A 25,074-nucleotide genomic window follows, 5' to 3' on the forward strand; every position below is an offset into this window, starting at 1 on the left:
ATTTAATGACACTCCGAGTCTGGTCGTGGTGACAGGTGACAGAACGACAAGTAACAGAGGAGTGGGCTGGCAGACCCACTGCACACGACCATCCGCAGCGGTCACGGTGTGCCCGACTTATGGGCAATCAATAAGAAGTTTAATTTGAAGCGCGACGGCAACGATTTTATGGTTCACCGCCGTTAAAAGCAGCAGCTGATCCAGAAATGATTATTCTAAATAAGGGGTGTACCGCTTCATCTGCTTCTCTTTTGACACATTTTATGAAACGCAACGAAATGTTCAAACCTCAAGGCTCCTGCTCTTTCCGAATTTAGATACAAAGACAAAATGAAAAAAAATAAAAAGGATAGCTTTTTCGTTAGTTGCGCATAATCCATCTTTGGAAGCGGCGTATCTGCACAATTAGTCCACAACCCTGAAACGTAAATTATCAAGATTCAGATAATTAAAACTTTATTCGACATAGCAATAAAGTCTTACAAAGGTAGGCTATATTGGACACTATTAGTGTGTGAAGTAGCATGAAGCTTTTTGACCCGTTTCTTTATCTTGCCACTGGGTGGCGTATGTTCATCTAAAGCAGACAAAAACATGTAATAATTCTTCCCAAACGGGATGCTTGGACAAAAAATGCTTGGTCTTCTTTTTGTCCAGTTGTTTACACATAATTACCATAATTATATTTCCTTATAATGTATATGTCATTGTCCCACTTCTAAACATTTAATTCACCCCCCCACCCCTCAGCCCCAATCCGAGAACTGATCAGCTGCGACAGGCAGCTGCCTTGGAGCAACCAGGTCCCTCAACTGCCAAGGGGGTGGGCCCTCTCAGATAGGCGGGGTTAAATGGGGTCACAGTGAAAGCCCTGGGGTTTGGACAGAGGGGGTCTCCCCCTTTCTTTACGGTTGTGCCAAAAAACACTCCAGGCTTGACCTGGCCCTGATGAGATCTGTGGTGTGTTTGGAAACCCTGTAATTGTGTGTCCTAGTCGCAGCACCGTCCCTCCTGGTGGAACAGGCAACCTTTTATATCAGGGGTGGCTCTTCTTTCTGTTTAGTTTTGAATCCCAGAGGGCCTTAAGGAAGCTACTAGTTAACCCCCTGTGTAAACTTGAGGTGGAAAGGACCTTTACTGGGTGGCCATTATACACCTGTAGGTCCTGCTGCAATCTTAGACCAGGCAGGGATCTTTCACTGTTTACTTAATGAATATAGAGCCAGCAGTTTTCTAACGTTCTCCACTTATCTGAATAATTGCATTATGTCAGATTAGTATTGATCACTCTTAGGTCAGAATGAAGCAGCTGTCTGAAAGTGTTCTGTTGATTGATGCAAAACAACACTTACCATTTTGAAGCTTTTTTTTTAACCCTTGTTTTTTCACAACGTTAATTGTAATGGGAATAGTCACAGTACCTGTTTTTCTCCTCTTTGTCCGAATTCCTCCCCTTCTCCCTCCATTCCCTAGGCGCTTCTTCTCCTTCCCTATATCGTCCCATTCTCTTTTACTTTGTCTCCCTCCCTTCTTTACTTTTGTGCTCTATTTCCTCCTGTCTTTTTTATCATCACACTCTCCTTCCCTCCGTCTCCGTTCTCCTCTCATTCACTTGCATGTTCTATTTCCCCTCCTTTTCTCTCTGACCTCTGCTATCCTTTTTCTCTTTTCGCCATCCTTTCACGCTCTTCTCTTCATCTCTCCCATCCACCACTTTCTCTCCCCTGTCCGTCCCCCCGCCATCATCTTTTTATATCCTCTCTTTCTCTATTTTCCTCTCTCCTCCTCTTCCCTCCTCTAGTGCTCTGCTCCCTGGCGCTCTGCTCTCCAGAGGCTTCACCGGTGGCCTCCCTCTATGGCGGCTGTAGGCTGCAGTCGGCCATTTCCAGAACCCACAGCCCAGCCCCGTCCAGGATTCCATGACCCTCAGGGGCCTTCCTCCATCCGCCTCTCCATCACACCACTAATGCAGGTAATCCAATCAGCGTGCGGGGAAAATGATGTGTTTATACAGCGGGGTGGGAGAGCCGAGCGCCTACCTGCGCCAGTACGAGGCAGATCCAATTAGCTCCCGCGTCAAGAGGCAGAAAGATTTACTTCCTCCTTCGCCCTCCCCTAGGCACACTGCTTTTACATCGTCACTCATCAGCGACTAACATTAGTGCTCACGGTAGAGGGGCGATTATAAAACTAAAATTGTGGAATTTCACAACGTTACCTCACATTTATACGTCAAAGCGGTCTTTATATAGAAATGAAGGATGCAACAGCAGTCGCGCTAATGTGGAAATAAAAGGCTGCTTTTTACCTATAACTTCGTTAGTAAAGGAGGTCAAAGACGAAAGATCGAAGTGGTTTTGCTGTGGAAGCCCAGTGCACGGGGACGAGAGGAGGGAGAGGCTCCAAGTTGATGTGTAGGCTATACACGGCTCCTCCTCCCGCACACGGCGTTAAGCAAGACCGCCTTTTCCACTGGTGCTAAGGGCGTCTGTGTTTGATGGACGGTAATGTACACGCGCCCCCACGAGAGCACGACACTTCTTTCAGACGTCTGTTTCCAGAATGGCTTCGAAATTTACCTCCAGGGCAGGCAACCCGTGTTGGCAATCAATATCTCCATCGGCGTGTTTGCAACCATTAGCCCTCTCATCTCTCTCCATAATGCAGCTGAATAATTTGTTTAGCGCGCTGCGGGACTAGCCATTAGCGCCGCGGCTCCTACGCCTGATGACCGGGCAGGCAGGAACGATGACAGATCGCTGGCCGTTCGGCAAGGGTAGCCGCTGACGGGACAGGCAATCGTGGTGTTCAGCATTCGGCGCTGGGGGTGGGTGGGTCATTCATCGTTGTTGTGGGATTCAAACGAACTTTCACCAGACAAGCGACACGGTGCTGTTGTCACGATTGACGTCGTTTTCTCAAATCATTTTCGCAATTATACTCCTTTCTGGGGCAGAAGTACACTCTGAATGGCACTGAACATGAATGCTTAACAGGTAGAACAAGGAATGATCTAATTCATTGGTATAATACTACATTACAATGCCCTGTGCAGTGGGATATATTATTCCTGGAGTGCTTAATAGTAAAGTAGAACGCCGAGACAGCGGATAATCTGCAATCAACCCAGGTCCTGCATATCTGCAGGGTATGTTGTTTTTTCACCTTAAACTACTTTAATTGACCAATTAAGTGCTGAGTAAAACCATCCAGCAGACCCTGTAGCTCTACAGAGGACAAGGGTTGGGAATCCCTGATCTGATTTGACATACAAAGTGCATCTTAAAGGTACAGTGTTTAAATAAAGATATTAGTAGCAAGGTTGAACATTGGAAACTGAGAAGTAGTATAATGTTGTCCATAAAATTAACATTTAACAAATTTAACAAACAAAATAAATACAAATAAAATGCATTCCTGGCAAGAAACCAACCCACCCACAGACTGCTCTGGGTTGATGCAAGGAAACGTTTTATTTGTAAAAAAAAAAAAAAACCCATACACCTTGTGTACTTATATATGAACATATTTTATACTGAGCTCATATGTTGAGCTTGCTGTATACTTGATCTGATGAACTTAAAGAAAGCATATTTTTGGCTATTTTAGGCATGCCCATTAGACTTTATTTTAGGCTATTTAAATCTTAAACCTTAAATCATTGTACTGAATTCATCACATACTGTACCTTAAGGAGACACTGCTTGAGGGACATATTTGGCATTGTAGTCAGGGTACAGGCATAGATACAGGCTTGAGAAGCAGGTGTGCTTGACTGAATGAGTGTGTGTTTGTGAGGTCAGTGAGAAGGAGTGAGCCTATATGGGTGTGTGAGAATGCGCACTCATGCATTTTAACCATAAACTAATACCCCCCCCCCCTGCCTTGACCCTCCCCACACACACATTCTTAAAAAATGGTAATACAACTGGTAAATCAACATTGTGTCCTCTCTTTCTCCCTCGCTTCATTCTTCCTCTTTATCGCTCTGGCCCTCTCTCTTCAGGAGAAAAGGCCCCTTATTAGCCACAGCCAGCCCGCTGAACATTGGCAGGCTGTAGCGGGGAGGCACGGCAAGCTGTGAGCAAAGTCTGCTTTGAATGCCCTCCCCAAGTCTCTCTGTCTCCCTCTATGCGAGCACCAACCTGTCAGCCATTAAACGTCGTTCTCCCTCAATAGAGAGGTTAGCACACGAGCGAGCGACTCTGAAAGGCAGCGAATGCGCTCTAAAGCCTGGGCAAGGTCCTTCCATTGTGCCCCCCCCCCCCCCTCCCTCCTTCCTCAACTTTTAATGGTAGACCTGGCATCACCTGGATGATGGCTTTGCAAGTCCAGAAAATCATCAGCTGACAGGTCTCCGGAATTTTCCCGGTGCTTTCTGCCCTAGCCGCTTGTCTCAGCTCTGAAGTTGGAGTGAGTTGGAAATTGAAGGAGGAAAAGGAAGTGGCAAATGGGAGGGCATGTCTCGGATACAAAAGGCCAGGTTAAAAACAGCAATATCTGTTTGAAGGGACAACTACTATGCTTCACGATTTTCTGAATGAATATCTCTCACATTTTTGTTTTTTTCTTCCCTCTATGTTGTGAAGTGTGTATGAAAAAAGAAAAACATTGAAAGGAACAGGATCGTGGGCAGGGACAGCCAAGATGGTCAGGGGTTAGGAACAGAAGACAGGAAGAAAGTAGTCTTTAACTTGTCTTTAAGAAAGGATAGAAATAGAGAAAGAGAGGATGTGTGATCAAGGAGAGAGAGAGAGAGAGAGAGAGAGAGAGAGTAATCGAAACATAATTAAACCAGGAACAAATACACATTTTTGTATCTACAAGCTAGGTATTCTAAATATGAAAACATCAGCAAACTTTGCACCTCAGAGGTTTTCACTTTTCAATGAACTTCCAAACTTCAAGAAAAACATTATTACTGATTTATCACTGAGTCCTGCCGGAGAGAAAATTCAAAGTTAAGAACGTGATCAGGCAGTACATGAGAAATAAAACAGTGCGAGCAGAAAAAGGCAAGAGTGGGCTTGCTGGGATCAGTGAAGTTTAATTATCAGCTTGCCAGGTGTGTTGCAGCACGGCGTGAAGTTGACACACTTTCTGATTGAGAATCAGGCTGTGGTTCAGTGCATTTAAGGTGTGTCCTCACACACTTATACTCACATACTAATTTCTTATCACGAGTGCAGCCAATTCGTTAAGTGTATGAAAATGGGTTGCAACCTGGTCTAGTCCCTTCATCCTCCATTTTGCATAAGGGAGCCAGTCCAACAGCTGCACACTCCACGCAAAGATTTTGCTCTGAAACCTGTGTAACTCCTAATTTTCGGTTGTAAATTAGGCAATAATCTCTAGGTCATCTCTGTTATCTAGGGTTTTTTCACCTTTCATTGACAATTTGTTTCCCACTTGTCATATTTCAGTGATGTTTTTTTCGGTATCTTAAATAATAAAATAATAATGCCAAATAATAACCCATGTATCTCACACCATCATTTGTTTCCTTTTTAAAATATCTTGTGAACGTAAGGTTACTCAATTCTGTGAGTGTGGGATTTGTGTAGAACCAAAACCAAGGAAAATCTAGCAAGCTACAGCAAACCAGCTTGTGAGATCCATTGAATTTCATGGTTAAAATATACATGAGTTTTTTCTTTGAAGAAATTACAATAATGACAAAAAGGTGCTGTGTTCTGAGGCCCACAGAGCCTGGCTAAGTATAAGCTAACTGGCTCATTAACAGACCATACCCAGCATCTAGTTTTGCTTACACAGAGTAATTATGAATTGCCATCTGCCAGTATTGATGTGTCAAAGCAACACCATATTTTCATCTGTTCCACAAAAATATTTCCTTTATTATTCTTCTTGCTCATTTGCACCTCAAATGAGCAAGCGGAATAATCTGAAGTCAATCGACGGAATTGGGGCGAAAACAATTTTGACCCCCCGAACCCCACCTTGACAGCAATGATATAACCTTTTTCAGCACACAGTCATGGACATGCATGATGACAATGGTACCATAATGCCTCTCAAGTTCATTTCCTTGGTGTGGCAGATATGGATCTTCTCTTGCTTTATGGATGTACGGTTATGGATGTATCACATTCACTGCAACATTCAAACAGACATCAGCCATCATCTTTTATGTGGTGGTGGTGATGATGATGATGATGATGACAGTGACAACAGAAGATAAACAGAAAATGTAATACACATATTCTTTTGGAGAATGACAGGTCAAAAGGGCAGGGGTTCAGATTTTCATTAATAAAGCATGAAGCTAGACCATGTAAAGACTGTACCCTCCTTTACATAGTCCATTGTCTTTGGAATATAAAATAGAAACCATGTTCTTGATTATGCTCTGTTCTGAGTTTAAATAGAGTATTGTTGCCGTGACGACAAGACTGATTTGGCTTATCAACATCATTTCCTGGAATGTTTGCATCTTGCCCCAGTATTCCCAACATAAAAAGCTCCTATCACCAAACAGTCCATAGGGTTTTATCTGTTTTCCATTACTGGTCCCCAGCTTGTTGTTGAAATTAATTTTCTGTAGGTGACCTCCACTTGTGTCTCCATCTGTCTACACTCTGCCCCCCACAGTAATAACATTCTTCCAATAGCTCTTTCAATAACACCCCAGATATTCATCAGGTATTGAAATTCTACCTTTTCCATAAATTTTGAGTCAGAGCACGCCCCTTAGACTTGAGCATTTATCAACACAAACAATGAATGGGAAGACAGGAACTGGTCTTGAACACCCAGACGAAGGTTGTTAAAGTACATGTTTATCTTTCAAGTGCAAGTATTCAGGGTCACCATATTCCTACAATGGAAAAACAAAAATGGAAGAATTTTAACATTTCAGGAGAGGAGCTATCAATACACAGTTGACATTAAATGTATGTCACATTTTCGGAAAGAAGACCAGGCCCTGCTTTAGCTATATTGCCTATTTCTAATATTTGTAAAACATCTAATTCAAGCCAGAACTGGTGGGTGTTGACAGGTGTAATTCTTGTTAAGCATTTTGATCAAGGACACAGCAGCAACATCAGTTTAAAACCTGCAAATTCCCTCACCATAATTTTGATATAAATATTTTTCAGAAGTCCGATATGGGGCATAATTATTAACACATAGAAAGATGATGTGAGAAACCGTGAAACCGTGGAAAGAATGCTCCAAATGTCCTCATCAATATGCAGCATGCGGCCTTCGTTTTCAATGAACAGACAGGTTTACGCGAGGTGTAATCTAATCTCATTGTTCTATTGCAAGGGACAGCGCGACATTCATCCCGGGGCGTGTGTGTTTGAATGATCCCTGCTAGGCGAGATCCGCTAGTAAAACACGTTGCAATAACCCTGGAAATGTGCCGTGCGGTTCATTAGCTTTTATTGAAATTCATGGGTATCTCCTGGAGAAGATGTGCCCGTGGGCTCATCTCGTTCTTCTCACCTGTCACTTGGCCGGCCCTGGTTATGAAGGCGTACCGCGCGGCGTTCAGCCGGAGGCGTCGCAAAAATGCTCTCCCCCTCTCCCGATCGTCGAAAAGCGGATCGCGTATCTGACGCATCTCGGTAGACCTGCCGTCTGATGGAATTATGACACGTGTAATGGATTCTTTAAACCTGACTTCCTTGGCTGGTGCCCGTGGAGAGGTTGCCCTAGAGATAGCTTGTTGCTCCTGGAAGTGGATTGGTATTGATTTGACCTTCATCTTTAAATGCCAGTCGATTAGGATTATATCTGATGAGGGCTTTTCCAGTAGGGAGTTTTGATTCCAGGGATTGCATTTTGTACTGAGAAGCGATTACACAGAGCCCTTGTATAAAAGTGACATTGAGACAGACAAATTCAGGGTCGTGTGCTAAAAGGGACTAGATTGTAGGGTATAGGCATCATTGAAGCCTATGACGAGGTTGTGGGTGTTAAGGAGTCATAATCCTTACTTGAAAATCATTCATATGGTTGAAATGAAAATATTATGAACAAATAGGATATCTACTGTAAACAAAAATGTTGGCCCTTGCATCTGCTAAATAGGAGATATGGCAACATATAAACTTCACCAGGTGAGATCACAAAAGACCATAAGTGGTGTCAATGCCAGTGCTTTAGCAGCACTGGCCTGTAGCAGGAAATAAATGGTGTTTTCACACATAAGAAATAGGATATGGGTAGGGAGTGATAAAATCACAGAACTCGTAGTACAGGTGGTCTGATAAATGCTGTTTGTCAACAAGATAGTACAGACTGGGAGATATGTGTTGGTAGCTTTCTTACGCTTCTCTGTTCATTGTTGCTGGCTTAGCGATCTGTCACTTCGATCACAAAGACTCCAGAATTAAATTTGAATGATTTATGTTTAAAATTTAAATGCTAAGAAAAGGCAGGCAGTGGCGATGCTGTACAGAGTAACAGAAGGGAGAAAGTGGAAATAACAGCTCTGAGCCCACAAATAGCACATGAAGTAAAATAACTCCCAACGGTGAAAAGAAACCCTCAAACAGTGGTGAGAATAAGAGTTGAGGTATTAAACTTACCAAGTGCAATGGCAACTGCAAGGGACTGACCTGGGACAGAGCCAAAAGCTGGTGGCGGGGAGGCAGCAGGTAATATGATGATCTGGAACACAGACGGAAGCAGGTAACAGGCTTTTTTATACTAGATTTTTATATTATACTTTTATACTATATGCTATATTTTTCTACATCAATGCTGGTGATTGGCTGACAGTGCGATTGCATAGCCATCATACATGTCTCTGATTGAATTTTCATTTCACTTCCATTATAAATAAGTTGTTAAATACATGTTGTGTTTTTAAAAAAAGCTTTATAAAAAGTGTATGGTATAGCTAATGAAGTACAAGAACTGTCAATCCTGGGAAAATTAAGCGAAACCTTGTCGCGCAATGTGGAACGATTTCACCCGAACAGTGAGAATATGATAATTGTGCACGCAGGCCTACAATTTAGGGGTTCAACTAGCATGCATAGTTAATGATATGAAAGCAAATTATCCTAGCGTTGCCAGACTGAAGATTGACATCGTTTGTTCAGAGGAGGATATGTGGTGTCGCCAGGTCTGCAGTTTTTCTGCCCAATTGGGTTCCTTTGAAGATGAAATTGCGGGTGAAAAATCAAAGCCGTGGGTTGCAGTTTTTCATATGTACCGCAGGCTCGGTCAGACATAGTGTGTGGTGCAAGAAATTGTGCCCATCAGGCTGGAAATATTTCTCTGACCTGGCAACACTGAGGAGATGTGATCCCCAGTGTAGTTACAGAGAGGGCCAGAAAAACTTTTCTCAAAATATGTTACATTTCTAGGTGGTACCAATCTGAATTTAATAGATATTTCAAAATTGATGTTCATCTTGCCCTATATTTTGGTAAAAAATAAATAAATAAAAAAGAATAAAAAATAAAGCCACCACAACACCCTATGAAAATGTCATTCATTACTTGAGTGCACATTAATACATTTGATAGTGGCTTATATATAAGAACTGATTTGTCTCATCCCTAGTAGGGATCTGAAATCCGAGGCTATGATGTGACTGTGTAGATGTTGTCACATTATCATTATCTGTGTTCAAAGTTAAGACTCATTATTAGTTAAGAATCAAGAATCATTAACCTTAACCATAACCTTAAACAGACAGCTCTTGCCAGTTATACTATCTTGATCTGGTTCCAAGCCTAACAACATTCACAACAGTCACTGTAGTAAGACACTCATAACCAGAGTTCAACATCCTGCCCATTAAAATGATTATGTGGTAGGGCAGGTTTTATGCTTTAACAATGTAAATTTGAGGTGCTGCCTCAAAAAAGTTGCATAACCAGAGGTGAGAGGTGGTGCAACACTGTGCAAGAAAAATGTTTCATTCAATTAGAGTTAGTCTTCGGCTGTGGCCTGATGTGGTCGGAAGAAAATCCCTTTATGATCACATAGAGATGAACTGCGGAGTCTTTAAACGTGAGGTTAACAGCAACCAGAGTTTCACTCAGTTTCCCAATAATAATATACGACTAACTTTTTTTTCCCAATCTAACTAAAATGTGTTTCAGCAGGGCAGCGCCTTATTTAACTGGCTGAGCTTTTCAGTCTCACGGGACAAATTTATACAGCTTTTCATAGCTTGTACTGAGGCTCACAGACAAAAAGTGTGTCGCCACCGAAGAAATGCCACTAATTCAAGGTCCCTTGGCGCCTTCCTTCCTTGTCTACTGCAATGGTACTGCCAGATGCTTATAGGACTACATACAAGAGTAAAACAAACTGCAAGTTAAACCCCTAAAATAATTTAAATAAAAAGTATACATTCATCACAGTGACTATGCACTCAGTGTCCACTTTATAGAGGTAGACCTGTACTCCAGCTTGTTTATGCAAATATTTAATCAGCCAATCATGTGGCAGCAGCTAAATGCATACGAGCATGCAGACATGGACAAGAGGTTCAGTTGTTTTTTTAGACCAAATATCAGAATGGGGACGAAATGTGATCTTTGACCGTGGAATGATTGTTGGTGCCAGACATGGTGGTTTGAGTATCTCAGAAACTGCTGATCTCCTGGGATTTCCACACATAACAGTCTCTAGAGTTTGCAGAGAATGGTGCGAAAAACAAAAAACATCTAGTGAGCAGTAGTTCTATGGTCAGAAACGTATTGGTATTGAGAGAGGTCATAGGAGAAGGGCCAGACTGGTCGAAGCTGACAGGAAGGTGACAGTAACACAAATAACCACACATTACACCAGTGGTATGCAGAAGAGCGTCTCTGAACCGACAACGCATCAAACCTCTCAGTGGATAGTTTACAGCAGCAGAAGACCATTACGTCTAAAAAATAAGTCCTATACCTAAAAAAAGTGCTCACTGAGTGTATGTTTACTCCAATGCTAAATATTCTAATTCAATTTTGCATAGTTATATCTATTTTGATGGACTGTCATCTGGGAAAAGGGGATTTCAGCTTACAAATGTACAGCAAGAGGATTACTACATATTCATAGTAGTTACAAGGAGAGTCCAATTAGTTACAGTACTGTTAGATTAGATATAGTTTATATACAAAGCTTAAAGCCAGTGTTGTAAAACTGAATAATTCAGTAGCTATATGTAACTCACAATAAAAATAAGAGCCATGACAGAGGTGGACAAATAATAAATCAATGTAGTTGTCCTCTGGGATATTGACTGCTTGATATTCCAGCCCAGTTTTTGGTCGCAATAAAATATATGGCAGAGTAGCTTTCTAAGCTGTTTGCTATCACAGTAGCAATTTGGTGGGAGTGAAATCCTGTGGTGCATTGTTGCATATTTACTGTACCTCACATGTAGTTGCTTGTTGAGCTGTGTCCATCAACAGAACCTCTTTAGTATTCTTTATAGTGGAGACCTGAGGATAGCTTAAATGGAGGTCAGTAAAAGTCCAATGTAATAATAGTGGCTGTATTGAATCTTACCTTGCCATAACCAAAGTAAAATTTCAGCAGCTTTTGAGAAGAGGACTGGCATTTCTTTAAAGACACAGCTGTAGCGCATTTGTTTCGTTTAGGAATGTAAGATAATGTGTCATTTGAAATAACGTGTGAGTGATGACAACTCACAAATACTTGCATTACAAGGCTGAATTATAGGAGGCTTCTTGAGAAAAAGAAAATTGGCATTACACTCAGCCAGTTGTGTCCAATGGATTTCTTCCCCTTATCGCTTGCCTTTCAAAATTTACTTCCTACTGTCTGAAAGGTTGCTTGGTCGTAGACCGTGCATCTTTCGCTTGTGTGCACGCGCATGTGCCTTTAAAATTGCGGATGCGCAAGGATTCCCAGGGTCTTGCGTTCTAGCCACTCCGCTGTGATTGACAGACTGGGCTGGAGAGGGATCCTCCTTCGCTCTGCCCGCTGCTTTCCTCACGCTCTCCAGGCTCAGTAACTTTGTAACAGAGGGATGCGGCAGGCGCACGCAGCAGCCTGAAAATGGCTCGCGACTGGATTTATCCCTCCCTCCTTATTCTTCGCTTCCTTTTGCCGAATCAAGCCTTAAGGAATTACCCAGAAAATGAAGGTAGGGTAAATCAAATAGTTTTTGATTGAGATTAAAATAATTACTGAGGTTTGTTGTAGAAAGCTTACAAACCATGTATGTGTTCAATTACCATAGCTAAGTGCAGCCTCTCTTGCGTTTGGATGCTGTGGGTTGTATGAATCATGTATTAGACTAGGGGAACGGGAAAGAAGCATGGAAAATTGCTCAACATTTCTTTCTGGGACACTTGCATTCAATGTGAATCTTTCACGCTTAAGATTTAGGTGACATGAAAATTAAGTCTTCAGCCATAGGCTATAAGTGCAACTTATAAATTATGTGCGCTTTTGTGAAGTCGCGCGACATTAAACTTTTGCATGTTATATTATTATTATTATTATTATTATTATTATTATTATTATTATTATTATTATTGTTGTTGTTGTTGTTGTTGTTGTTGTTGTTGTTGTTTTTTCAACATGGTTTACTAATTACAAAAATACTGCGAATCAGCAATACAGGTCAGTTACATGTAATTTGTCACGCGCTGTTAGTTGAAACGCAAGCCCAGCGATTTCAGTTGTTTGACGCAGCTGTTTCCGATCAAATGATTATTGAGTAAAATGCTAAACTACAGTAGATTGATGCCACAGACAGACGAGTGATTGTTGTTGGAGGAATACGCGAGACCGAAGTCCTTCTACATTGTTGCCTACGGATAGTACCTATTTATGCCAAAGTAGTTATCTGCATGATCACATAGACTAAGCCATATCGTGATGAGAAAATATTACACATGCATATTGCTCCATGCATATACAACACGAACGGGTCTATGAATATATTGGTTGCCAGTTGTTTGACGTTTCCTGGTGTCTTCTGTATGCATCGAGACGTGCGTTAGACTACACCCACACAAACGTAACAGTAGGATAAGCACACGAGGCTGTAATTGCATGGTTTTGAAAACTTGTCTCTCTTCTCTGTTGTAGGTTTCACTTTGCTGTTGTCTCTTTTCCTGTTACGTATAAGCGACGGAACAAAGCGTTTAACCACGTATAATTCGTTGTTGAAATTAAAGCGTGCTGTGATATAGTAGCTACACGTCGCCGCTGAAAGGTGTCTTGCAAAGTACTGTCGTTAGATAATGGTTTGCGAAGTCTTACAAACCATTGCCCAAATGTGCATTTCATACGTAATTACACTTTTTTTGTGTGTGTGCTGATTCAATTGTAGCCTTTTTTATGGAATTATAGTTACATTTTAATCCTGAATCAGAACGGCTGGACAGCATCCTATTAGGTTATCATTATATAAGGTGTACATTTTGCATGTTTAGTAAACTTGCATAGATATAGGGTTATATGTAGCATCTATATGGCTGATATAGATAATGTAGTTTATTGTAGCCTCAAGCCCTGAACTTTTTGGACAACATTTGAGTTAGTGTGTATTGAGTGGTACTGGATCAGATGGAGGAACAGTCTAATTAGAGGTATAGCAATATGAAATTCATTTGTATATATATATTTTTTCTGCTTCGGCTATGCTTGCTTCATCTTCTTCTATGACATCCAACCTCCTGTTGTGACTAAAATCCCAATAGTCATCTACAGTGATTAACATAGTGAGCTGTAGAAACACAGCAGTTGTCACATTTTTCATAATTGTATAACATATCCATGTGAGGTAAACACTCCCTATGTATTAAATGAGATGGGAATACAATTAAATATTTTTACATCTTGATGATTATCTCAAGATTTATTACGGCCACCCAACTGGGACCACCAAATCAGGGAACTGTTTGAATGATGTATTTTTACATTTAAACAGCAGATGGCGCCACAATCACTAATTTTACATTTTGCTTTTGATATCATAGTATTTATTTTATTGATTTATTTATTATTTAATTGTTTGTTTACTTACTTAATTATTGTAGGGAGGAGTTTGTTTATGTCACTTTGTTGCACTGGTCTGGTCAATATGACTCTGTATTGTGTATTGCCATTATTCTGAGTATGACAACATTCAGAAATAAGCTGTTTACATGGCTACTGAAAAATAAATGTATGATATTCCCATTCACAACATGCAGCTGTGCCAGGCCGATTAGACGTAAAACAGTCACATAATGCTACATCCCATACATTCCTTACTTACCTTTCAGTAGGATAGTTTCTGCCTCCTTGTCGTTTTTACTGCCATTGTGCCCTGCAAACCGCAAGACGTCTGGTCCATCTTTAAAATGCAATGGGTAGGAATAGCAGTGCTGACCGTACCCAATCAGGCCATATGTGTCACAAACTGTTGTGAAAACCCAAATTGAGATGGATACATGTCCAAATAGTGCTTAAATAATCCTAATTATATTGGTATATGCCACACCTCTTAATCGGAATATGCCATATTTGGGCCTTATTTGGGGTATTTAATCCATGCTGTTTACTAGGACCAAATCTTGTTCAGTATGTTATCTTATTCATATAAGCGTGCATGTAAACATATAACAAGGGAGATACAGGATAAGCAGTATACACCATGACGAGTTACCCATAGGGGCAGCTGGACACCATTGGATCCGCTGTCTTTACAGTGTTCCTCAGAGCAATTGGGAGTGTATCCACATTATTTAATACGCAAATTTCTGTTAAGGATGAGGCTTTAATGCTAACAAGAAGGGCCTCTTTGTGGGCTGATTAAGTAAGCCTGTGTGCCTACAGATGAGATTTAGTTGAGAACATAGTGAAGGTCAAAACAGTTTACAAAGTGCTATAGCTCACATTGTGGTTATAGAAAAAATAGAAAGGTGGAAGAGAGGTTAAACCTGAAGACAGACTCAGGTTCAGAGATTCGGTTTGTTATAGTGGGTTTATTTCTTCGAGGGTAGACTTTCGGCGCCCGATTGCGCACCGAGCTGGGGATTGGTTTACCGAGAACAGCCGTTCTGCGAGAAACCGTGTCTGCCGCTATCTCCTCGTCAGTTTCATGTCGTTCACGTCTTTTTCAATGTAGGTCATTCTCGCAAACAGACAATAACAAGTCCTCTGCTTGTAAAATCAATTCAGCCAGGAGCGCTGCTCCTTGCCACTGCAAGTGTGCCCGAGATGTTGACACACTCGCACGTCTCACGACAGTCGCTTACTTTCTTTCCAAACCTTTAATACAAAAAAGAGAAAACAGTCCGCTAAGACGACAGTTAAGGAGTTGCGGTTAATACCTGGTCTCTGACATAGCGCGTGAAGGGGTGTAGCTCCCGTCCGCCTCGGAGCCCATTATGAGAACATTAGCATGAGAAAGCGAAGCCCTTTTTTCTCCGCCTCTGACCCCCGCTAAGCCCGGTACTTCCTCTCGCTCTCGCCTCGTGTTTTCAGGCGAAGGCGAAGGCTGGCGGATCCTGAACTCGGATCCCCTTTCTTTTGCGACGCTCCGCCGTCAGCGCCCCCCTTTCCCCCTGGGTCGCGGTTCTCACTCAGCAGCTGTGTTTGCAATTCAAGAGACCTTTAATGTGTTGGGGGGCCGGTATTGATTCAGCTGCACGCAGCCCAGCTCTTATTTAGCGTGCTTTTTTCTCCCCCTGCTTTTTTAATGGCATGGATTCTCAATACCCAAGACGCCGCCAAACAGCCGCTCCTCCCGGCTGTGTAAACGCAGCGCTTTTAATACCGGCCGCGTCTCGGCCCGACAGAACGGAGGATCGTCGGTACAGGGGGGGGCGGTGGAGGTTTAGGGTTAGGGGTGGGGGTCTCTGGGACTGGGATCTTCGTTAACTATCCTCCTTCGGCAGCGTAATCGCGTATTTACGTGAGCAGACCTTCGACCGGTTAGCATACGTGCGCTTTGCGTGTTGCTTGTTAATGCACCAGGCTGGTTTTTTCTCTCTCTCAGCCACTTGAGATGGAGAGTGAGGCGGTGCTGCTGGCTCTTACGAGAAGGTCCTCATGTTCCAGTTTCGAATGGACCTTTTTATTCAGCATTGTCTGTTTGCTCTGCCGCTGGGTACCATTTTCAGGCGCTAAGCACCAGTTTGTGTGCGGTCTCTTGTAGCTCGGCGCTCGGTGCTGTGTTTCTTGTGCAGGGGTACACAGTGCAATCAGTACAAACAGTACAAGTGTTAAATCAACTCTTAGAGAGTACATGCTGTATGGCCCCGTTTGGAGTCATATGTACCCTGCTGTGAAATCCAGCTATGCCAGCTCAACCAGATTGAAAATTGAGCTGGTCAAGCTGGTGATAAGATGGTCTAGCTGGATATGAGCTGATCAACCAGCATGGCCAAGTTGGTCATAAATCTGGTCTACCTGGGTATGAGTTGGTGAACCAGATAGTGCTGGTAGCATTTCTGAGCTGGTAGCTGGGTTGACTGTTTGAAAACATTACTAGAGTCTGAACTGGTCAACCAGCTAAACCACATCGAGCTTGTAGCTGGTCTGAACCGGTCGACCAGCCACCAGCTGTTTCAAAACCTAGCTTGAGCTGTCTTTCTTCAGCCGGGTAGGCGCTTCCAGGCATACTTCCCTCCCTCCATTACTAATCCTGCAGGATTAGGGAATTCTCCACGGGGAAGGCAAAGGTCACTATATTTTTAATTGCTTTAATTCATGATGGCTGTTCTTATCGGCAGATACATATTTCAGCGAGGGCCTGATCAATCAAGCGTGTGTAATTAAATCATGTCCCCCTCGTTGTTTTGTCTGTGACCTTGACTTGTGCGCCACATTGATCTCAGCCCCCACTTCCGCCTTGAACTCGAGAGCTTTATTTCCTTTTTTTCTCCCAGTTTTATGCCTAATGCTGATATAAAAAAATAAATACATGAAACAAGACAAATGTAAGAAGAGAACGATAACAAGACAGCAACTGTTAGTAGTACCTTCTCTTAATGGACTAAGTTGGAATATTTTATTTTATTTTTTAGTTACTTGTGTTTTCGCTGACATTAGTCTGCAATATTGATTCAGAATGTAGTTCAACCCATGACAATTGACCGATTACATTGTCGTTTTTCATCACTCAAGAGGTTTAATGAAATGAAAGTCCCGAGAAGCTGCTTTTTTTAATCTATCCATGGATTTTAGTTTGGGAAATGCTATGTATTACTATTTGCATTAAATGCTGGAACATCCTTTCATTAGCTATTGCCACTGTTCTGATTGGAGATGCAGTCAGTTGGTGGAGTGTGTGGAACAGTTTATGCTCCCATAAAACCTGGACTTCATTTACCATCAGCCCCTCTGCTACAGCATTTCACCCCTATTGCAAGGGACAGTTCCAGGACTGCACTCATAATCAGCCACCGTATCATTTGGACCTTCATTCTTGCACCTTTAAAAAATCCTTTAAGTCCACTTTGTGGCTTGTGTAAGCCCCAGGGGCTTTCCGCCATCCAGTTGACCCACCATTTTATTAAAATCGCAGTCCAAATGTCGGCTCCCCCCGATTCCTAAGTTTTGTTAGCGTTAGCATGACCTTTACTTGTCTTCATTCAATTCATCTCTTTGCTCTGCGATGTTTTACTCCCTGCTTGCTCTTGTCAAATCCATCTTTGCAGTGGCCATGTTAATGAAACATAAGGTCAAGAAAACACCAGGGATTAGAAAAAAAAATGTGGCTGTACAATGTTGACTTAACAGCTTTGCGCCAACAGTCTTGTGTGAAGAGTCAAGTAGGAGGCTGTTTGGCAGCAGCATTGTGCAATTAATATTACTGAGAGTTAATGCTGCCCGCAACAGCTCTATGCAACTGACTGGCCGGATGCTAAACGGTCTGCATTTATAGAGCTGTACATTTGATGATTCATTCTCCCACTCACACACTCAGACTCCAACGGCGATTGGCTGCCGTGCAAGACACCGGCCAGCTTGTCAGGAGCAACTGGGGGTTAGCTGTCTTGCTCAGGGACACTTCGACACACCCAGGGCGGGATCGAACCTCCGACTTCCAGGCGACTGCTCTTACCTCCTGAGCCAACATCGGCCCTATGCTGGTGGCTCCACAGAGATGATCACGACTGTCAGCTGTCCAAGCCTCTAAGTGGACCTGTATGCCCTTCCCTACCCACTGAAACCCATAACCTGTCATTTGCCTGACCGGCAGCATCCCCACAATGCATTTAAGGTCCAGCACGACAGTCGTTTTTCACAGTGTTTCAATTACCGCATTGTGCAATGAATATTTCTGAGAGTTAATCGGCGAGGAGAAATAAGCTTGCATTCAGTGCAGCAGTAATTGTTTTCAGTAATGCATCCACCATCATCCGATGCATCCAGTATCCACTGTAAAGACACAGATTCCTCTGTAAGCGTTAACCCGGCAGTAATTCATCCTCTTAAGCCCCTGAACGGTGTTAAAGTGATACGATAATGCACCACAAAGATATTGGCGGTTACCAGTAAATGCGCTAGCCGTGCACCGCACGATCGGTTTTCTTGGCGAGTTTAGCGGCTCTCTGACATGAAGTCAACGAGATAAGGTTCCACAACAGCAATAATTTAGTGTTACCCCGAGAGGATGATATTCCCTTTTTCCATCAAAATGCTGAAAAATGTCCCCACACAATATGCTGGTGAAATGTCTGGTTGGCTCACATTCCTAACATTTGAGTACGGTAGAGATTAAGCCTTTGGGCTTAATGTGTTTTTTTTTAAAAAAGGACCAACTGCTGTCTGAAAAATGCCACATCGGGGGCATCTATGTACGTATCTCAACCGGCAGTGATGAAGTTACATATTCAAACATGCTGAAATAATTTGTTTTATTTAGCATGTGTTGATTTGAGACACCCTTATCTAGTTAATTAAACATTAGAAATCAACAAGAAAATGAGTCAACAACACATTTAATGTAGGCCTATACTGTAAACTTTACGCATTTGTCTTTCAAAAGTTGACACCTGTGATTCTATTAGTCCAGAGAGCTAGGGAGTCTCCGAATAGATTTGCTTGTGAGTTTGGCAGGTAAAACCATTTATTAAAAAGAAATAATAGAAGAGATTCGGATGACTGTGATTTGGCTACCCTTTCAGCAACACGGTTTCACTATAGTTACAGCACAAGCAGCAGCTCAAACGCATCACCTCTGTAGTGCATGTACTGTGTGTTGCATCATCATATTGGCCCATCATATTATACTGATACCGATACAACCCTGATAGAAAGCTGGGAGCTGGTCTGAACTGGTCAACCAGCTAAACCATGTCAAGCTGGGAGCTGGTCTGAACTGGTCAACCAGCTAAACCATGTCAAGCTGGGAGCTGGTCTGAACTGGTCAGCCATCTGCTAGCTGTTTCAAAACCTAGTTTGGACAGTTTTGTTCAGCAGCGAACACCTCTTTCTTTTATGCCATACACTGTCTGTGTATTTTGGTTAAATTGGCCTCTGCCTGAAAAGGATCCTGTAAGTGCAGTTAAGAGCGGCCTTTGACCACAGATGATTTGTTTCAGTGGCACTTACTGGCTGAAAAACCTTGTTGGCTTTCTGTGAGATAACAGAGGTGCTTATATGCACTCCCATGTTCAAGTTTTGGTTTAATCATTTTAAATTGGTCCTAAGTGTTCTTTTTTCAGAATGGAAATAATAGGGCAAATGCAGATGTGAATTTAAATTCAGTGAGCCTCAACTAGCGTTCATGTAATGAAGCTGCTTATAAGAATTGCTGATAAGAATAACATTGAATTCTTTGACCCACAAAAACCAAATAAAACTGTTAAAGGTTAAAATTTAGAGAATAACAGGATTTGAGAAGTGAGAGAACTGGACCACCGTCTCACCCATGAGCCACACACAGTCTCTCTATTCAGTATTAAGGCCCATCCACACCAAGAACTATAACTATAATAATAACTATAAATATGTTGTTTTAAGAAGTGTTTTGGAGTCCACACCACACCTATAATGACAGTGACGAACAACATTATTGGGATCAACGGTGGCACAGGGTGTTTTACAGGGTGTCACGTTCAAAATGGCCGACGACGTAGCCAAGAGACTATTTACAGAGCATTATCGTTCATCAGTGTGGACGCTTGCATCGTTATCATTATAGTTATTGTTATGGTTATAGTCCTTGGTTTGTATGGACCTTGAGAATCAAAGCCCTTCCAGGAACGAGGCTGGCTGACTGCAACGAAAGGGTTTAAAATCTATATACCTCTGTGTGTAATTCAGAGGGTTGCTGACTTCTGCCCCTCCCCCTTCAATGGGGTGTCAGGGTGTTAATTCCCTGGTGTGAGACCTGGCTGGGGAAAGAGGACAGGGCTCTTTGCTGAGTGAGGCCTTTCTGAGGGTCTGGGTAGAGCAGCACGAAGCACCAGTATCCACTCCTACCCAACAACACAGGGAAGACATGTCGGCCAAACACTGAGAAACAATCAGGAGTGGAACGTACAAGGAGACTGAGAGATTGGGGTGAGAGTAAGAGCACTAGAGAGGGATAGGAAAAGATTGAGAGAGGAGAGAGATGGAGAGAGAATATGTGTGTGAACAGTAGTTATGCTGTGCGGGAGTGCAGAGTGTGTATGAGGCTTTGACATTCGCATAATAAGACGGTGGCAATCTGGCTGCAGGTGTGCGATTCCTCCAGGCCACCCTGTTGCCAGGTTACCACTGTCCACAACAGGGTCACTCAAAGCTTTTGATGCACATCGCATTCTCCTTTCAGTGAGCGACAAGAAAGAAAGAACCCAGTGGTCTCCCAGAGGTGCTGTGCACTCACTGAGCACTCAGAAAAGAACGGTGCGAAAAACAAAAAACATCCAGTGATTCGCAGTTCTGTGGGAAAAAGCGCGCTGTTTATGAGAGAATCAGAGGAGAATGATCTGACCAAAGCTGACAGAAAGGTGATAGTAATGCAAATAACCACGCATTACAACTGTGGTATGCAGAAGACCATTTCTGAACTCACAACGCATCAAACCTCTAAGTGGATAGGCTACTGCAGCAGAAAAAGGTCTAATAAATACCTAATAAAGTGCCCACTGAGTGTATATTAACATTTTGGCACAGTCCCCTCACCTGAACTCTGCCCTCATTTTACACTTGTTTACCTAATGAATTCACCCACAAGGGCGATTAGCTGTGAAATTACAAGCTCCTGCATTCTGATGTAACGGCCAAAAACAACCCAGAGATAATAATTACACTTTCTTTTTTCAAATTTATTGTTGTTGTTTTTGTATTATTTTGTGAATTAAAATGGCCTGCATTAATCCTTGTGTAGTCTTAACATTCTGTACACTCCCCTTGTCCTAAGGGTCAAAAATGACCCGCCTTCACTTAACCCCTAAAATAAAGCAGCTTAATTGAATTTTAAACCCCAAATCTATTTTGCATGAAGAAACAACCTGTCACTCATCACAAACTTTGTCATCAAATTTCAAGTTGAAAAATGATCATATAGGGGGTTAAACATAGTGGTGGGTCAACACAAGGGTTAACACATACATTTTTCCCTCAAATGAAATGCCCTGAAGGGCAAGCTGGGGGACAGGAGGAGGTAATGCGGTCAGCCAATCTTCTAGGTGAATGGAGGCCGTGAGTCACAGTGCAGGTAACGTGAGAGAGAGAGAGAGAGAGAGATGCAGTGTGCATACTCAGTCTGAGAGAGAGAGAGAGAGAGAGAGAGAGAGAGATGCAGTGAGCATACTCAGTCTCAGAGAGAGAGAGAGAGAGATGCAGTGAGCATACTCAGTCTCAGAGAGAGAGAGAGAGAGAGAGAGAGATGCAGTGAGCATACTCAGTCTCAGAGAGAGATGCAGTGAGCATACTCAGTCTCAGAGAGAGAGAGAGATAGAGAGATGGGATACTCAGATGCAGTTGAGATACTGAGATGCAGTGTGCATACTCAGTCTCAGAGAGAGAGAGAGAGAGAGAGAGAGAGAGAGAGATGCAGTGAGCATACTCAGTCTCAGAGAGAGAGAGAGAGAGAGAGAGATGGGATACTCAGATGCAGTTGAGATACTGAGATGCAGTGTGCATACTCAGTCTCAGAGAGAGAGATAGAGAGAGATAGATGCAGTGAGCATAGTCAGTCTCAGAGAGAGAGATAGAGAGAGAGATGCAGTGTGCATACTCAGTCTCAGAGAGAGAGATAGAGAGAGATAGATGCAGTGAGCATAGTCAGTCTCAGAGAGAGAGATAGAGAGAGAGATGCAGTGTGCATACTCAGTCTCAGAGAGAGAGATAGAGAGAGAGATGCAGTGTGCATACCCAGTCTCAGAGAGAGAGAGATAGAGAGAGAGATGCAGTGTGCATACTCAGTCTCAGAGAGAGAGAGAGAGAAAGTGAGAGAGAGAGATGCAGTGAGCATACTCTCACAAAGTGAGAGAGCGAGAACAGTGTTTAAGCAAGAGGAGCTGTCGTGGGGTCTTGGCCCCACTGTTTGGTATTGGCGAGGGCGTTTGAGTCTTGGCAGGTAGATGAAAGGACATTTCGCCCAGGCAGGCCTTGGGGGGATTAAAGACCCGAAAATCTTGTGCGGTGCAGCAGTTTGGAGCTCAAGAAACAGAGCACTCCCACCCCTGTCAATACAGGCCTGCCTTTGAATGATCGCCAAGTTAACAGGGTCAGACGGGAAGCTCTGTGCCACCGTTCAACAAGATGAAAAGCCAAATGCCATAGCATAACGGCAGAGAAGGATGCAACAGCCTCCCTGATCACATACAGCAGGAGACACAGAATAGCCTAAACACAGTAACTACACCAATAACGGAATATAGTTTATCCACAAATATGATGTTGTTTTAATATAGGTGAACGGTAGGCAGCACTCAAATATTGCCTGTTGCTGGACCTCGGTATTTCAAAAAATGGCGATCGTAATCAATAACTGTTTTCTCTGCAACCTGATCCCTCTGAAGATGCAGGCTGCATCTTCGGGGAAGCCAATACAGTGCGTTTATTAATGGAATTAGCAATAATATGTTTCCAGTGGGCCGTTTCTGTCTGCCTTGCGGGTTGGACTGCACTCCCGCCCGAAAGCGGGGAATAATCAAAACGTCTTATCCGCCCAAACCCAACGCACCTATGTAAACAAGGGGCTCGGGTGACATCATCTGTTATTGCTATGGCCCCCTTGAACGAGATGAATAATTTTATTTTCAGACTCTGATTTGGTTTCTCTGCTTCACGTTTGAGCTCTGTGCCCATTGACGGCCTTTTGTTATGCTTATTAGATAATATTGAATATGATCCAGGTGGAAATGACTAACGGTCAGGTCTTTTATCTCAGGGCCGAGGGGTTATGTTACAAATGTGGCTCTAGATGAGTGTGAGGAGGTAGGGGAGCGCTCTCTGACGCTCTCTCACCACTGAGCATTCACATACCGCTCAGACAGTACACCTCTCCCCAATGTATCTACTTTGTAGTGGACACTAAATTGACAAAATGGCTTCAGGATATTCAGATTATATAAAATCTGACCCTGTGATTGTGATTTAAAAATAAAGTTTGATTTTGAATTTAGGCGTCATTAGTGGTCAGACATGGAAACAGGAGAGTGAACGAAAAAGAATGGCGCACAAAACTTGTCCGGCCCTGTTCTTAAGTGGACTTGCAACCTAGGAGTTTGCTGATAGGAGCTTGTCCAGTCAGAAAGTAGTACCGGCACCTCCCAATGCAGCTCAGTGAAAGAGTAAATCTGCTACCCTGCTAAGAGTTTTTAGCGCAGTTTAAGGCTCATGCATATTTTCTTCATGGTTTTAATATATAACAAGCCCACAAAACGTTTGCAAAGAGTAGTGATGTAGACTTTTTGAAAAGTCCCTAACCCTGCCACCAGAGCCCAATTTCCCTTCCCCATCCTTGTCCGGTAGTCCTATCATTTACCAGCATCATCCAATAATTATGCAAAAACATACATCACGTTGGAAATCGTTTTACGAACAGCTTGGAAAAATGGCAGTTAGACCCAGAATGGACATTGCTTTATTTGAAGCAGTATGGAACACAAATTAAAAGCTCCATAATAATATGAAAAGCTAAAATAAATATGCATGTGGGCCTTTAAATGACGCATAGAAGGCAAGTCAGTTGGTTTGCTTCCAAGAGAGGCAGTGAAGTATATCATGTACTGTATGCTCTGGGTGTACCATCTTGGACATCCAATGAATGTTTGAGGGAAAAGTGAACGAATGAGTGAGAGTGATGGAGTGAAATGTGAAGTGAGTGAGATTAAGATAATGTTTGCAGGTGAGCAAGTGTGTGTATTAATCTGCAAAAGTAGGGGAGAGAGAAAACCATTGTGAGTGGTAGAGTTAAAGTATTCAATTTAAAATAACATGAGTGTGTGTATGAAAGATAATAATTTTTTTATAAACCTTTACAACAAAATTCAGTTTACAAAAACATCAGCGACAGCAAAATTGTAACATCATATTTGGCAGCATAAATCTGCCCTTATCCATTTAAAAACCATTATAAATCAATGAGAAAAGTCGTCACAAGTTAACATATAGTTCATCACATTCATTACAAAAAATAAGCATCACAATGGTGTGTGTGAATAATGTTTTAAGGGCATATTAGTTATTATAGTTTATTTGTTGTTCTTGGTTAATAGATATTGGTAAAACGTGTGCGTGTGTGACGCATTTGTGTGATTCTTAGAACCATAGGTGCAGTGTCGGTTTTCTTTTGAATCTTTCATATGGACAAATGAGTTGTGTTTTGTAAAAAAAGGATGAACAGATAACCTGCAAATCATAATTATGTTAATTTGAGCAAAGATATGCTGATATCAGACGTTGAACTACACTGACCTCCTGTTCTTTAATTTCACTTCTTTTTCACAGCCTGTGCTAGTTTATTTTTGGCCAGCTATGGGTTTAAAGAGTGGGCGATGAGCCGGTTTGCCCTTTTAAAAATGTTTTCTTGAGCTTTATTTCCCAGTGATTCACTACCCCATCTGAAATACAAGGCAGGAAACGTAGCCTCTGAAAATGCGTCCAAGTGTGGCACGCAGGACTGCAAATGTGAATTTTCACACATTTAAAATGTTTTATTTACAGTTTTATTTAACG

At 42.4% G+C, this 25,074-nt stretch overlaps 1 protein-coding gene across 4 annotated transcripts in view; it reads left to right on the forward strand.

Annotated features, from left to right (window-relative positions):
• Window positions 1-2,341: 2,341 nt before the first annotated feature.
• The window catches only part of epha4b (eph receptor A4b), a 115,390-nt gene continuing 92,657 nt past the window's right edge, over window positions 2,342-25,074 (forward strand). Inside the window, exon 1 of one of the 4 annotated variants that reach the window (XM_061241413.1) lies at window positions 2,342-2,414. In XM_061241413.1, the coding sequence (XP_061097397.1) occupies window positions 2,411-2,414 (4 nt within the window). In that variant the 5' untranslated portion in view covers window positions 2,342-2,410. Of the gene's footprint in view, window positions 2,505-3,032; window positions 3,149-11,924; window positions 12,095-25,074 lie in introns of those variants that run through there. The other 3 variants (XM_061241412.1, XM_061241414.1, XM_061241411.1) reach the window with 3 other exon arrangements.

The sequence above is a fragment of the Conger conger genome, chromosome 5 (genome assembly GCF_963514075.1).
Source record: "Conger conger chromosome 5, fConCon1.1, whole genome shotgun sequence".
Lineage (NCBI taxonomy): Eukaryota > Metazoa > Chordata > Actinopteri > Anguilliformes > Congridae > Conger > Conger conger.